This window comes from Giraffa tippelskirchi, chromosome 9, assembly GCF_054371585.1.
Source record: "Giraffa tippelskirchi isolate mGirTip1 chromosome 9, T2T-mGirTip1v1.2.pri, whole genome shotgun sequence".
NCBI lineage: Eukaryota > Metazoa > Chordata > Mammalia > Artiodactyla > Giraffidae > Giraffa > Giraffa tippelskirchi.
In genome coordinates, this window is record NC_137283.1 from 94,810,074 (window position 1) to 94,825,617 (window position 15,544).

General features: G+C 37.0%; 1 protein-coding gene across 1 annotated transcript in view; it reads right to left on the reverse strand.

The window, feature by feature from the left end:
• The window catches only part of NKAIN2 (sodium/potassium transporting ATPase interacting 2), a 635,629-nt gene that overhangs the window by 579,442 nt on the left and 40,643 nt on the right, over window positions 1-15,544 (reverse strand). The window contains exon 2 of the mRNA XM_081530500.1: window positions 13,459-13,596. Within this exon, the coding sequence (XP_081386626.1) occupies window positions 13,459-13,596 (138 nt within the window). The remainder of the gene's footprint in view (window positions 1-13,458; window positions 13,597-15,544) is intronic.

Here is a 15,544-nt window from a genome sequence, read left to right on the forward strand (position 1 = left end):
GACTGTATAGAGGTTCTCCATCTTTGGCTTCAAAGAATATAATCAATCTGATTTCAGTATTGACCATCTGGTGATGTCCACGTGTAGAGTCTTCTCTTGTGTTATTGGAAGAGGATGTTTGCTATGACCAGTGTGTTCTCTTGGCAAAACTCTATTAGCCTTTGCCCTGCTTCAGTCTATACTCCAAGGCCAAGTTGCCTGTTACTCCAGTTGTTTCTTGACTTCCCACTTTTGCATTCCAGTCCTCTAAAATGAAAAGGACGTCTTTTGGGGTTGTTAGTTCTAGAAGGTCTTGTAGTTCTTCATAGAACCATTCAACTTCAGCTTCTTCAGCATTCCTGGTCAGGGCATAGACTTGGATTACTGTGATATTGAATGGTTTGCCTTGGAAATGAGCGGAGATCATTCTATTGTTTTTGAGATTGCATCCAAGTACTGCATTTCAGACTCTTTTGTTGACTATGATGCTACTTCATTTCTTCGAAGGGATTCTTGCCCACAGTAGTAGATATAATGGTCATTTGAGTTAAATTCACCCATTCTAGTCCACTTTAGTTGCTGATTCCTAAAATGTCAACATTCACTCTTGCCATCTCCTGTTTGACCACTTCCAATTTGCCTTGATTCATGAACCTAATATTCCAGGTTCCTATGCAATATTGCCCTTTACAGCATTGGACTTTACTTCCATCACCAGTCACATCCACAACTGAGTGTTGTTTTTGCTTTGGCTCTATCCCTTCATTCTTTCTGGAGTTATTTCTCCACTGATCTCCAGTGGCATATTGGGCACCTACCGACCTGGGGAGTTCATCTTTCAGTGTCCTATCTTTTTGCCTTTTCATCCTGTTCATGAGGTTCTCAAGGCAAGAATACTGAAGTGGTTTGCCATTCCCTTCTCCAGTGGACCACATTTTGTCAGAATTCTCCACCATGACCTATCCGTCTTGCGTGGCCCTACATGGCATGGCTTATAGTTTCATTGAGTTAGACAAGGCTGTGGCACATGTGATTAGATTGGTTAGTTTTCTGTGATTGTGGTGTTCAGTCTGTCTACCCTCTGATGGAGAAGGATAAGAGGCTTATGGAAACTTTCTGATGGGAGAGACTGACTGAGGGGGAAAAAAAGGCTACAAAGTTATCCTTACTTTTTACTAGGCCAGCCTCTGTGTAGCAGACATGTGGATCTAATACAAATCAATAAAAATACAGCTACATTTTTAAACATCGTTATGCTTTTACTTCTGTTATCTTTGCCTGAAAGTCTCACTTCTTCCTGTCTTCCCCATCATAGTCAAATGTTTAGTCTTAACTCCTGTGTCATTTCCTCTATGAAGGATCTCCTGAATCTTTCCAGCCCCCAGGTTGACCTATCGAATCTGTTCTGGGAACCTTGTGATATCCTTTACATCTCTCATAGAATGTATGATAAGCATTGTTTTACATGGTTACGTGTTTCTTCTCCCCTCTTTTAAAATGGAAACATTCAGAGGCTTTGTTTGTTATGGTATAACTTATGCATGCTGCTGCTGCTGCTGCTAAGTCGCTTCAGTCATGTCCGACTCTGTGCGACCCCATAGACGGCAGCCCACCAGGCTCCCCCGTCCCTGGGATTCTCCAGGCAAGAATACTGGAGTGGGTTGCCGTTTCCTTCTCCAGTGCATGAAAGGGAAAAGTGAAAGTGAAGTCGCTCAGTCGTGTCCGACTCTTAGCGACCCCATGGACTGCAGCTTACCAGGCTCCTCTGTCCATGGGATTTTCCAGGCAAGAGTATTGGAGTGGGGTGCCATTGCCTGCTCCAATAACTTATGCATAGCATAGTGCTTACCATATAATAAACAATCAATGAAGGACTTTTTAAAAAGTGAAGGAATTCTAATAGTCATTGGATTTCCATACCTTTGTATAACAAAACCACCTGTTCAGATCTCCCTGAAAAAGGAAACAATCTCAAAATAAAATATGCTGTGTGTGTGTGCATGCTAAGTCACTTCAGTTGTGTCCAAGTCTTTGCAACCCCATGGACTGTAGTCCACCAGGCTCCTCTGTCCATGGGATTCTCCAAGGAAGTATATGGAGTGGGGTATCATTTCCTCCTCCAGGGGATCTTCCCAACCCAGGGACTGAATTCATGTCTCTAATGTCTCCTGCCTTGGCAGGCGGGTTCTTTACCACTAGCACCACCTAACAGACTTTAATAGTTACTGTTCCACTTTTGATTCAAAAAGGCAAACAGCATGCAACCTGTACAGCCCTAAAATTATGAGCAGCAAAATAGAGCTATTTCAATCAACTGCCGGAAGAGGAAGACTGGACATTTAAGTGCTCATTAATAAGCAGAGTGGAGCAACTGACAGTTCACAGTATGTATGGATGAGCCGCAGATACAGAGGAAGATAAACTACTAGGCAGAATTCTTTATCATCTAGAGACTTGAGAAAGGAACATATGAATAACAGTGAGTGTAAAAGTGGGCTGGAAAACAAGCACAGTCCCTCCACCACCTTTGGAAACAGAGAAGCATTTAATCCCCTAGAGAAAAAGATGAGATTTTTTTTTAAATAAGTAAATAAGCAGAGTTATAATACATAGTAACTGTTAAGTGAAATCACCTGAGGATAAAGTCAAATTGTCAAAAGCATAGAGAATCATCAAAATGATAGATACACAAACAATCCAGAGTTGAAGGTGTTCATGCTTTCAAATCAAACAGGCCTACAAAATTTTCAATTAGGTCCACACTCAGACACCTGCTTTGGAAATGGTAAGACAACCCTTATGAAATGAATATTGCAAGATTTTTTTTCAAGTTATCTACAAAAGAATGAAGAACAGATTGATTCCGACTTCCCATCAGTAACCTTGCTTCCTAGAACACAATTGAAAATTACTTCAGTGCTCGAAGGAAGATTGATTCTCACCCGTGAATTCTGCCTCTAGTAAACCTATCACTCAAGTGTAAAGGTAGAATAAACTCAGAAAGTTTATCTCCTGAACAAGCTTTCTCAGAAATTTGTGTGAAGAATATTAGAAAGAAAATAGGTAGGATCTAAGAAAGCATGAATCTAACTCAGGGGATGCAGAGAAGAATAGATGGATGTGTAATAAGCCTGAAGAGCCACCAATTTAGACTGGAGCGAGTGACATCTCCAGGGAAGAAGAGCCTAACCTAAAAGCAAAATGTTACTCATACAATCATGGTCAAATCAAAAGAAAATGGCCTAAACTCAAATAGGAAAGCAATGAGTTTCCAAAATATGAATAGAATGAGTAAGAAATGGAAATAGAATTTTTTTTTTTTTTTGAAAAAGACTGTTTTCTCACTTTCAAGAATTAAAGAAAGACAAACTCCAGTGGGAAGGGGAGATTTGGGAGGGGGACTGTCTAACAGTGTGATCCAAAAATAAATTAGAGTAAAATGATTTTTCTTTTACAGACCCTCTGACATGTCTATATATAGACCGCTCAGGAACTATGAAGAGAAACAGCTAGGAACAGCTGGAGAAAGGCAAGGAAGAGGATTTTTGTCTTATTATGAGTCTAATTTTACATTTTGTTTTCGAAATTCTGGATTATAAAGAAAGCTGAGCGCCGAAGAATTGATGCTTTTTAACTGTGGTATTGGACAAGACTCTTGAGAGTCCCTTGGACTGCAAGGAGATCCAACCAGTCCATCCTAAAGGAGATCAGTCCTGAATATTCTTTGGAAGGACTGATGCTGAAGCTGAAACTCCAATACTTTGGCCACCTGATGTGAAGAATTGATTCATTGGAAAAGACCCTGATGCTGGGTAAGATTGAAGGCAGGAGGAGAAGGGGACAGCGAGAGGATGAGATGGTTGGATGGCATCACTGACTCGATGGAAATGAGTTTGAGCAAGCTCCGGCAGTTGGTGATGGACAGGGAAGCTTGGTGTGCTGCAGCCCATGGGGTCGCAAAGAGTCAGACACAACTGAGCAACTGAACTGAACTGATCTATCTCATGTCTCTCCTCAGAAATTTTTTCCAAAAATTATTTGATGACTTACAAACAGGAATTATTTAGACTGTTAAAATGTAATTACTTATATTTGCCACATTCTATAAATCTTTGGTCACAGCCTAACAACAGAACGTGAGCACAAGTATATTCTCATAGAATAAATGGCCCACAATTCCCTAAGGGAATACATCCTTTTGAGAATAAATTGCATTTACCATGTTGCATTATTACATTTATTTTAGAACTAGAGGCTAAATCCATAAAACTTGTAATGATGTTTTTTCCCCCTCCCAGGCTTATGGGAAAAGACTTATTTTCACGACTACTAAGTCATTAGAAGCAATGTTAATTTACTACTATCTCAAGTCTTTTCATCTCTAATCTACATTGATTTTCTGTCCTGAAAGGAAAGTGTGCATTTTTAATGCTTCATCTGCAATACATTTTCTTTTGGATACTTCCTCCTGCAAAAAATGAATCAAATACTCAAAACAACTGCCTAAACATAGATTAACAATTTCCTAGAAATGGCCAAACAGAGTACACAAATTTTTAGGACAGTCATAGAACTAGAGTGAAAGAAACACATGACCTGGAAGTAGGACACAGAACTTACTCCTCATTTATTGCTATTGGTCATAGGCTCCATGGGGACCTGAGCTCCTTAAAAACTTAAAATTCAAATCATGGCTGATTATCAGTAAATAGTAAATTCCAAAAACATGGATTTTTTTTTTTTCCCCATACAAATTCAGTTTCTATTTGCCCTTGCGCACCCTCTGAGGAGTCTATACATGTCCCAAACTGCCATAACAGAATGGTTTTATGAAATAGGTCTCAGCTTTGTTTTCTGATACCTCCATGTGGCCTTCAAGACATGTCCCAGATGACATGGGTTTCCTTTCTTTTAATAAACTGGCTCAAGGAAAAGCAAAATTAAGGAAGTCAAAACAGATGACATGTTGTTTGAAGCTGCCTCATTGATGTCTTTTTATGCTCTGCCATCCCTCAAAGGAGAGAAGGATGTGTGTCAATTCACAAAGAAATACTCATTGATAAACCAGTATTAATATGTTGAATAACAATTGTAGGAAAAAAAAGTGTCTCAAACTGAGGAACCAAAGTTTAGTACTCAGCAACAATGTGAAATTATTCATCTAAAATTTTAACATGCAAACTGAAAGCAATATTCAATTCTTCATTATTTCAGAAGAATGAGTAGAAGTTTAATGACAGTCTAATAGTTCATTATTTTTAAAAAAACCAAGGAATGACAATTCATGAATATTGGCTTCTCTTTCTAAACATCATGTTCCTGCTTCCTGAAATTAGATGCAACCATACTATTTTAGAGGACTTTCCTGCTGGTTCAGACAGTAAAGAATCTGCCTGCAATGCAGGAGATCCAGGTTCAATCCCTGGGTCGGGAAAATCCCTTGGAGAAGGGAATGGCAACCCACTCCAGTATTCTTGCCTGGAGAATTCCATGGAGAGGGGAGCCTGGCAGGCTACAGTCCAGGAGTTGTACATAACTGTTGTTGTACATAATGCAAAGTACATAACTGTTGTACATAACGCAAAGAGTTGGACATAACTGAGCAACTTTCACATCACGTCACATACTATTTTAATCTCTTGATCTTTTTGGTAACAAAAGAGGATACTGATCCCAGTTTTTCCCACTTGTTTAATTTGGATTACTTATTATAACCTAAACTGATGTCATGGAAAAACTCTATAGGATCAGTAATATACATACATGCATATTTTGGTATATAATGAGGGTATTTTTTCAATTATATAGAAATGAATTCTCCCAACAGCTATTTAAAGCTCCTTGCAAATAAATGTGGAGATACTTTTGTTCTTAATTAATATATACTATAAATCATATGCAAATTATGTTTACATATATACATATGTACATGTGTATATATATGAATTACCATTATCAAATGTTGATTGCCATAAGAAACAATTTTTAAATACCATTTTAATTCATTATTTCTGGAAATTAAGGATACCCTATGATACTGTCCTTCTGCAAAAATAAAATGTGCATCATTAGGGTTTTGCGTTCTTAATTCTGGAGACATAAGGTTATTTCCTCACTAAATATATAGCAAAAACCATTAACCTTGATATAAGAATGGCAGACAACAATTTAAAATCTAACTGCTCTTCAAACGACAAATGTCATGACAGATTTTGGATTTGCCAAAATCTTAACAAAACCTGTTTTCATTTGTCAGATAAGTTATGGCCCTTTGAGCTGTGCACATAAAAGGCAGTTCAGTATGGTAGTTAAGAGTATGGCTTTGGTTAAGAGCGTGGGTCCATATCCCGACTCTGCTATTTCCTACTTACATGAGTTTGACAGAAAATTTATAAAGTTAATGTGAGGTTTGTAGGATTTGTAGAGGAAGTAATCTAGTAGCACCTGTGAATGGTAATAGAAATGGTAAGAAAAGAAGATATATGATTCCTATAAATATTAACTGTGATTTTGGTATGTTGTTCTCTTCTGTTGTTTTTATGAAATCTGAGTAATGGATTTTTAGCTATTTTGAATTCATTTCTAGTTTTGGGATGAGTTTAACTGACCAAGTCAGTGGTTCCAAACTCTGCAAGGTATTCTTCTTTCTTTCAAAACAACTTGGTTATGTACAGAGAAAGGTAGGGAAGGAGGGTGGGGAGAAGGAAAGTGGAAAGAAAAGGAAGGAAGGAAAGAAGAGAGGGAAAAAAGAAAAAAAGGAAGAAAAAATAATGAGAGCTACGACAACATATCTTGTGGTAATATCACCAAAGAGTTGCTGTGCCTTTCCCAGTTAGGAACCACATACCCCTCAGATTATTTTAGACAATTGAAAGCATGCAATTCATCAACATTTTTTGTCATTAACTAATAACTACTGGATATCTCAAATCATATTCTGCTTGCCAGTGTCTTTAGCCCAAATGAAGATATATTTTGCAATTTCATTTATGACATAAGGTAATTCTTTCATGGGAGCTATTTGTATGTATTTATGTATGAATTATTCCACCAAAGTTAAACTGGGCTTTTCTTCGGGACTCTTGATGCTATAGAGTTATGCAATACAGATGCTTTTATGGATTCTTGCTTCAAATGTCCTTTGCTTGGAATTGAAATCATCCATTTAATTTCACTTCAACATATTATATTCTTTGAAATGCCAGAGGCCTTCAAAGGGTACTAATGAGTTCTTGTCCCAATTAACTGTTGTAAATTTTTCTTCTTTGCTCTTATGAAAGAGAAAATTAGTTAAGGAGATGAAACTCATTACCAATACTCTAAATTTTATTTGCTGCTACTGTGCTGAGTGTTTCAAGGATGCCCACCTGCTTATTTTAGGCAGGGAGGAAGCTTTCAATTAAATAGAATAATATGTGCCCATCAATAAATTGAAACTCTCTACAAATAGCAAATGTGGAAAGTGACACTTTTTTTCTTAGCCTCCATTTTTGGGCATCTGCCTTTTTGTTTTAGCAAAATTAGGCCTACAGGTAATGAACACATCATTACACTCTGTGATAACCTAGAGGGCTGGGATGGGAGTAGGATGGGAGGGAGGCTCAAGAGAAAGGGGATATATGTATACTTAAGGCTGATTCACAGTTGTATGGCAGAAACCAACACAACATTGTAAAGCAATTAGCCTCCAATTAAAAATAAATTTAAAAAACTAAATAGAAGGTATCACAAAGGGAAAGTTCATTTTAATAAGAGAAAAATAATAAAAATCAAAATGAAAATGTATGATATTTAAAAGGGTAAGGATCTTTACTAAGTGATACATATGTAAAAATTGTTATGATAAACACTAAGGCTCCACAGAAAAATGAGCAATGAATACAACATGACAATTCCTTGAAAAGGAAATAGAAGTGGCTAATGAAAATATGAAAAAGTTCAATTCAGTAAGATAAGAAACAGAATAAAAATGACACTTTTTCTTTCAGTAGATTAAAAAAATATGAGGGGTTAGAAGGGGTGCAGTGAAATACACTCTGCTATACATTGGTGGGAGGATAATTTAATAAAATGATTCTGGATACACAATTATCAACTATATACTAAAAGATTTAAACTTGCTCATATTATTTAGTTATATTTAGGTATCTTTTTTAAGGGCCAAAATCACAAATGAAGATGACAGTATTTTTTATGGAGATGATTACAGGAAAATATTTATCATAAAAACATGAAAACAGTATAATGTATAATAATATATAACATTATTGTTGTTGTTTAGTTGCTAAGGTGTGTCTGACTCTTTTGTGATCCCTGTTGCCCTCCAGACTCCTCTGTCCATGGGATTTCCCAGGCAAAAATACTGGAGTGGGTTGCCATTTCCTTCTCCAAGAGATCTTCTCAACTCAGGGATCAAACCTGCATCTCCTGCACTGGTAGGTGGATTCTTTACCACTGAGCCACCAGGGAAGCCCCCAATATATACCATACCATAATATATTTATTATATTATATAATATAAAATAATATGTAAAAGGTTAAATAAACAATGAAATTGCTGTTTTGTTCAGTCGCCCAGTCCAGTCTGACTCTTTGTGACCACATGGACTGCAGCACACCAGGCCTTCCTGTCTCTCACCATCTCCTGGAGTTTTCCCAAGTTCATGTTCATTGCATCGGTGATGTTGTCTAACCATCTAATCCTCTGATACGCTCTTCTTCTTCTCTCTCAATCTTTCTCAGCATCAGGGACTTTTCCATTGAGTCGTCTGTTTGCATCAGATAACCAAAATACTGGAGTGTCAGCTTCAGCATCAGTTCTTCCAGTGAATATTCAGAATTGATCTCCCTTAAGATTGATTGGTTTGATCTCCTTGCTGTCCAAGAGACTTTCAGGAATCTTCTCCAACACCACAGTTCCAAGGGATCAATTCTTTGGCATTCTGCCGTCTTTATGGTCCAGCTTTCACAACCGTATGTGATCACTGGGAAGACCACAGTCTTGACTATATGGATCTTTGTCAGCAGAGTAATATCTCTGCTTTTCAACACACTGTCTAGGTTTGTCATCACTTTCCTGCCAAGGAGCAATTATCTTCTGACTTCATGGCTGCAGTCACCATCCGCAGTGATTTTGGAGCCCAAGAAGAGGAAATCTGTCACTACTTTCACCTTTTCCCCTTCTATTTGCCATGCATTAATAGGGCCAGATGCCATGATCTATTTTTTCTTTTTTAATATTTAGTCTTAAGCCAGCTCTTAACTTTTTGTCATTAGAGTGCTATCATCTGCATATCTGAGGTTGCTGATGTTTCTCCTGCCTATCTTGATTCTGGGTTATAACTCATCCAGCCCAGATGCCATCAAGGTGTATATTATGTCAGCAAATCTGGAAGACCCAGCAGTGGCCACAGGACTGGACAAAGTCAATCCTCATCCCAGTTCCCAAGAAGGATAGTACCGAAGAATGCGCTAACCCTCAGGCAATCATACTCAACTCCCGTGCAAGAAAGGTCATGCTTAAAATCTCGCATGCTAGGCTTCAGCATTATGCAAACCAAGAAGTTCAGATGTCCAAGCTGGGTTTAGAAAAGGAAGAGGAACTAGAGACCAAATTGCCAATGTATTCTGGATTATAGAGAAAGTAAGAGAATTTCGGGAAAAAACATCTATCTCTGTTTCATTGACTATGCTAAAGCCTTTGACTGTGTGGACTTAATCAAAGAAATAGCCATATGAATTCCAAAATTATTTGATATCACATAAAAATTAATACACGTATTTGAGATGTAGCATAATCAGATACATTTCAATTGCACATAGATGAAGAAAATGTTCAAAAATATAAATAAGTTTCAGTTGTGAACTGATGAAAGTGATTATCTGTAGTTTTACACTGAGTTGTTTTATATTATGATGTAAAATGACAAATATATAGATCATAAAAGCTTAACATTTTCAGGGGAAGGAAGAGAATTTTCATTGTTAATATCTCAATATCCAGAACACAGAGAGACTATGGATATTTCTTACCTGCAGCAGTACTATGTTGTTAGTTACAGCTTGTCACCAATTTTGCATTTTCCTGCTAAACCCAGACCCTTCTTTGACCGGAATTTCTGTCATCTATGATTCCATTCAAGTTTGTTTAACTAAAATTCTTTTTATCATCTTTAGGCAAACTGAAAACCCTTGATTCCACTTTTATGGCAAATTCTCTATTTTCATGAATCAACTTTTGAGTTTCAACATGGCATCACAGCCATGAGATTCCACTAATTTGATATATAGAAATGGTTTTGTTATATAGAAATTACATAGAAATACGTAACTAGTACAGAAAAGAGTGATACTATAACACAAACCTAAAATACATAGCACTAACTTTGAGACAAGGTGGCAGATGGAGGCCAGAAGGACAGTGAGAAGACTATCAGGGAAAACAGGAAAAACAGTAAAGAAATGGTTTTTGAGGACTGGAGAAAAGAAGACTCACAATTATTGTGGGAACAATAAGGCTAACTACTGCCTGCAGTAACTTTGAAGATAGGAAATATACCTACAAACTTGAGGATCTGGCTAATGGGATTTCCAAGCAAACAGTTGACAGTATTATTTGTCGTCTTTTAGCTATGGATAACATGATATTATGAGAGATGAGCTAAAGGAACAGTCCCGTTTTCAAGTAGAATTTAGAGGGTACATTGTTAACTGAAGACTTGCTAGGTTGGAAAATAAAAATTACACATTTAGAGCATCTCCAGTGGGCAAAAGATTTTCCAAGTAAAGATGTTGTCTCAAGAAAAAGAACAAATTCAGAATGGTGTCTGCAAGTCGAGATCAAATCAAAGATACAGTGCTAAGACACGCTGTTAAGACTTCAGAAAGATTTCAGAGATCCTCTCAATTATATAAAAGTTCTAACAATCTTAAAGGCATGCCATTGCACACTGACTCTTATGGAATACTGGAGGCTGTGTCCTATCTTGAAAAGATTTGTGCATATGTAATTTAAGAGGATGAGTTTAATTTGGTGCACAGAAACCTCACAAAAATTTTTGAGAGCTGTAGCAATTTAAAAGCAGTAGAGAATTCAACCAATAACTTAGATTACCACACTCTATTTCAAATTGCCTATCAGCCTCTTACTAGACTATACAGCTCAGTATTATTTTCAAATGATAATAAACACAATTTTTTTTAAAAAAAAAGCCAAGCTTTTAAATACCAAGCATTGTGCCAAGATCATTTTATATCGAGTTGGCCAAACAGATATTACAGAAAAACCCGATGGACTTTTTGGCCAACCCAATATAATATCCCACTCACTCCTCAAAACAAAGAAGCAAAAAACTTTTAAGCCATTCAAAAATTTTGATCCACACCTAGATTTTTATTCCAGGAACTTTATCACAAGTGGAGATGATATACTTATATGGTGATACTCAGAGTAACACTATTTATTAGAATAAAATCATGGAGGAGCCTCAAAGTCTAATGGAAGAGGAATGGTAAATTGAGATTCTTTCATGTAATGGCTTGTAACAATTAAAGTATGTGGCTGACTTTATTTTTTGGGCTCCAAAATCACTGCAGATGATTGCAGCCATGAAATTAAAAGATGCTTACTCCTTGGAAAGAAAGTTATGACCAACCCAGACAGCATATTAAAAAGCAGAGACATTACTTTGCCAACAAAGGTCCGTCTAGTCAAGGTTATGGTTTTTCCAGTAGTCACGTATGGATGTGAGAGTTGGACTATAAAGAAAGCTGAGCACCGAAGAATTGATACTTTTGAACTGTGGTGTTGGAGAAGACTCTTGAGAGTCCCTTGGACTGCAAGGAGATCCAACTAGTCCATCCTAAAGGAGATCAGTCTTGGGTGTTCATTGCAAGGACTGATGTTGAAGCTGAAACTCCAATACTTTGGCTACCTGATGCGAAGAGGTGACTCACTGGAAAAGACCCTGATGCTGCGAAAGATTGAGGGCAGGAGGAAAAGAGGACGATAGAGGATGAGATGGTTGAATGGCATCACCGACTTGATGGACATGGGTTTGGGTGAACTCTGGGAATTGGTGATGGACAGGGAGGCCAGGCATGCTGCGGTTCATGGGGTTGCAAAGGCATGACCGAGCGACTGAACTGAACTGAACTGAGTCAATATAATCATTACTTTCATTGTTAATGCAAGAAACTAAGGATTGGTCAGGTTATGTTGTCCAAAGTCACACAGAATTTGGTAGCTGAAGATTTCAACCCTGGAATTATGACTACAGAAAACCCACTCCCACTCACTGTACCACCTCACTTATATTGGATCAAATTACAATTTTTACAAGAAAGTGAACACCACTATCATATCTTATGCATTGAAAAACCCTCTGCAACAGAACACATCCTATTTGTAATCTTGTAAAAAGTATTACAAGATTTACATGTAAGCAAACCCTTAGAGAGGACATGTGCTCATCTGGGTGTGTTCCCAGAGAAGACTATGGGGCTCCCAACTCAGCCTTAGCCAGACAGTGGACCCCTTGGTCCCAGCTGCCACCATATTGCCTGTTTCAGTATCCATGAGCTTTATCTGGGTTCCAGATGCCAGAGAGAACAACAGGTCATAGGAGGGCATCTTTTATGTGAACGAGGCTTCATAAGACCCAAGAAGGCTTGTTGGTTTGCACTGAATAAGGCAGATCTTTAGCTACACTGTCTCATATAAATGCCCTTATCAAAAACTTGCTTTATAATGTTAAATAGACACTATACATTTTTTGCTTTGTCAAAAAACAGAAGAAGTAGAAAAAAAATGATGGCAATAAAAAAATCTACATTAATGAAGAGCTATAGCTGAGATCTTAGACACACACAAAAGTAAAAAATCCTAAGTTATGGTTCCCATAGCAACTACAACACAGTTGGATTTCACTTTTATGTTAAGTAAGTTTAACTTGAGTGAGAATGCAAAATACTTCCTCCAAGCCAAAAAAAGAATTGTGAAAGACACAGAGTGGTCCAGACTGTTCTGGCTTTCAAGTATGTCAAATGTTCACCCTAATATGTTATTAACAATTTTACATTAACACTATATGTTCATTTGTATTGATTTTAAACTACCTTTATTCAGTTGACAAAATATAATTATTTAAAATGGGAAAAAGTCCCATTAGAATCTGTTAAATTGGAAAACATGACTTTATAATTTTTCACATAGCATTTCTATTGTCCTTGTAATTACAAAAGAATATTTGCTGAAAGTACAATTCATTGGTACTTTGATAAAGTACCAATAAATAGTACTCACTGCCAAGTGTTTTAAAGTTGACAGTTTTTTAATTACTATAGATATAACATGAAACTATATAAACAAACACATGGTACTTTAAAGAGAGAGTTCACAAATAATTTTCAAGACATATATAGTTTGCATATTTTTTCTCTATTTCAATAAAATTTTTAGAAAACAGGAAGGGTACTTACTCCTGTTATGTAACGAGGTCTATATTGAATGGTTCCAAATAAACCAAGAATGACGATAATAATATGTACAAAATTTGCCAGGATAGGTGCCCACTGATATCCAAGGAAGTCAAATATTTGCCTCTCCAGCACACAAACCTAGAATAGCAAAATAGGATAGACAGATAAGCACAAGGATCCCATTGACATTATAATTAGCAACTATAACTGTGTTACCATATCTGGCATTTGTCTTTAACAGTGAGAATGACATTTTGGGGTATATTTCAAAGGAAGACTATGGGAGCTATGGATCCAGAGACAGCTGCAATCCTTTCAGGGATGATTTTTGTGGCAGCCTCAAGTAGTATTCGCAGGATGTCATCTGTGCAGTCACAGGATAAATTATATTGTCATATGCACTGTCAAACACTTGAAGTCATCAACCAGCAAGCTTGGGGAATGACGTCCACATGAAGGGTTTGTTAGAATCTGCTCAGATGTCATCGTATAAGTTGGGAATAGAACAAACGGGGTTGATGGAGAGGAAAAAGAACTCTTCAGCAAGTCAAGAGACCAGACTTTGGATGTTGATCTGTCACTAGACAGCTGTAGTGCCCCAGGAAGTCATTTCTTTTCTCTGGGGGTCTGATTCCTTATTTGTAAAATGTAAGACTTTGACTAATGTCTAGGGTCCTTCTAACCTTAACAGGATTATATTATAAACCAAATTTGACTTTTTAAAAATCATATCCAGTTATCCACAGTGACCAGGAAAAAAGGAGGGCCCTAAAAGAAACTTCAAACAATGGAAAACAAAAATAAAGCATCACTCTTTAAAAACAAGAAACAAGGCATTTCAAATTCTGCTATATTCATCTGTGCTTAGAAATTTACAATTAAGTCATATGTAAAAATCTAAACAGTGGTAGGAAAAAAGCAAAACCAATCAACCAACCAACTCACCAGAAAAAACAAACAAACAAACAAAAAACCCAGAGACTGACCAGTAGTCCAGAAGTGCCATTTTACATCAACAAATGAAACTTGAATAGCTAGCAAGTCTCTCATCAGATCTAACAAAGCAAAGGGAATGGTGTGAATTAAACTCAGCTGTATGTTTCCTGCCTGCCCTCAGGTGGAATGATAACAAACTAAAATATTGTAAACAAACCTGATGTTAAGCACAGAGATTCAACAATTGATTTTCAGCTAGCATTTAGAGGAAAATGATTTTAAAACCCCTAAGTCACTAACTATACTTTATCACTCTGCTTTAATACTTCTTGTCAAAAAGACATACTAACTCTTCAAACAGACAATTTGCTTTTAAATTAAATACCTGTAGCCTAGTTTGAAGGCTTCTAGAATGATCATTATTCCCAATGCACTTCTTTAATTGACAGCACATTTTCTCATCAGGCATTGAAGGAGAAAATAAACTCATGACAACTGTTGGCGTAACAGCTCTATTTCCTAAGACACACCAGGTACCCTGTTATACTGTAACAGTAATAGTCCAGCCTAATAAAATCTTAAGTTTCACTTAGTGTTGGCAGTGAATTAAAAAAAAATGAGAGAGAGACAGAGAGAGAGAGGATCTCAGATCTATATTCTATTCTACACATTCTAAATACAAAATACCTACCAGAGTCCCAGCAGTGGAATATGATATTCTGATTGATTAACAGTCTGTCATGGAATATGCACATAACCCAAGCTTCATAAACTCTGAAATGTCTCCTGATGAAACACTCCTTCAACTGTTTCCATGCAGTCAACACTTCTTATGAAGAGGCCCATTTGTGATGTTAAGCAGTATTACATGTGCCTTGTTGGAATCCATCAATGTTACCAAAAGATAAGTGGATGTTCTCAGCATTGCTAATCGTCTATATAAAAGCTCCTTCTAACACAGAACTCTCTTATCCTTACCCTATGAATAAACAGTAAGTAGAAATGTGAAACAGCAGCAAGAAGCATTTAAACTCTATAAATTTTGAGCATCATAACTGTGGGGACACAGCAGGGAAAAAGTATAGAGGATGAAGCACATCATTCAAACAGTGGGAAATCTCTCAATAAATGCTCCAATTATGGAACAAAA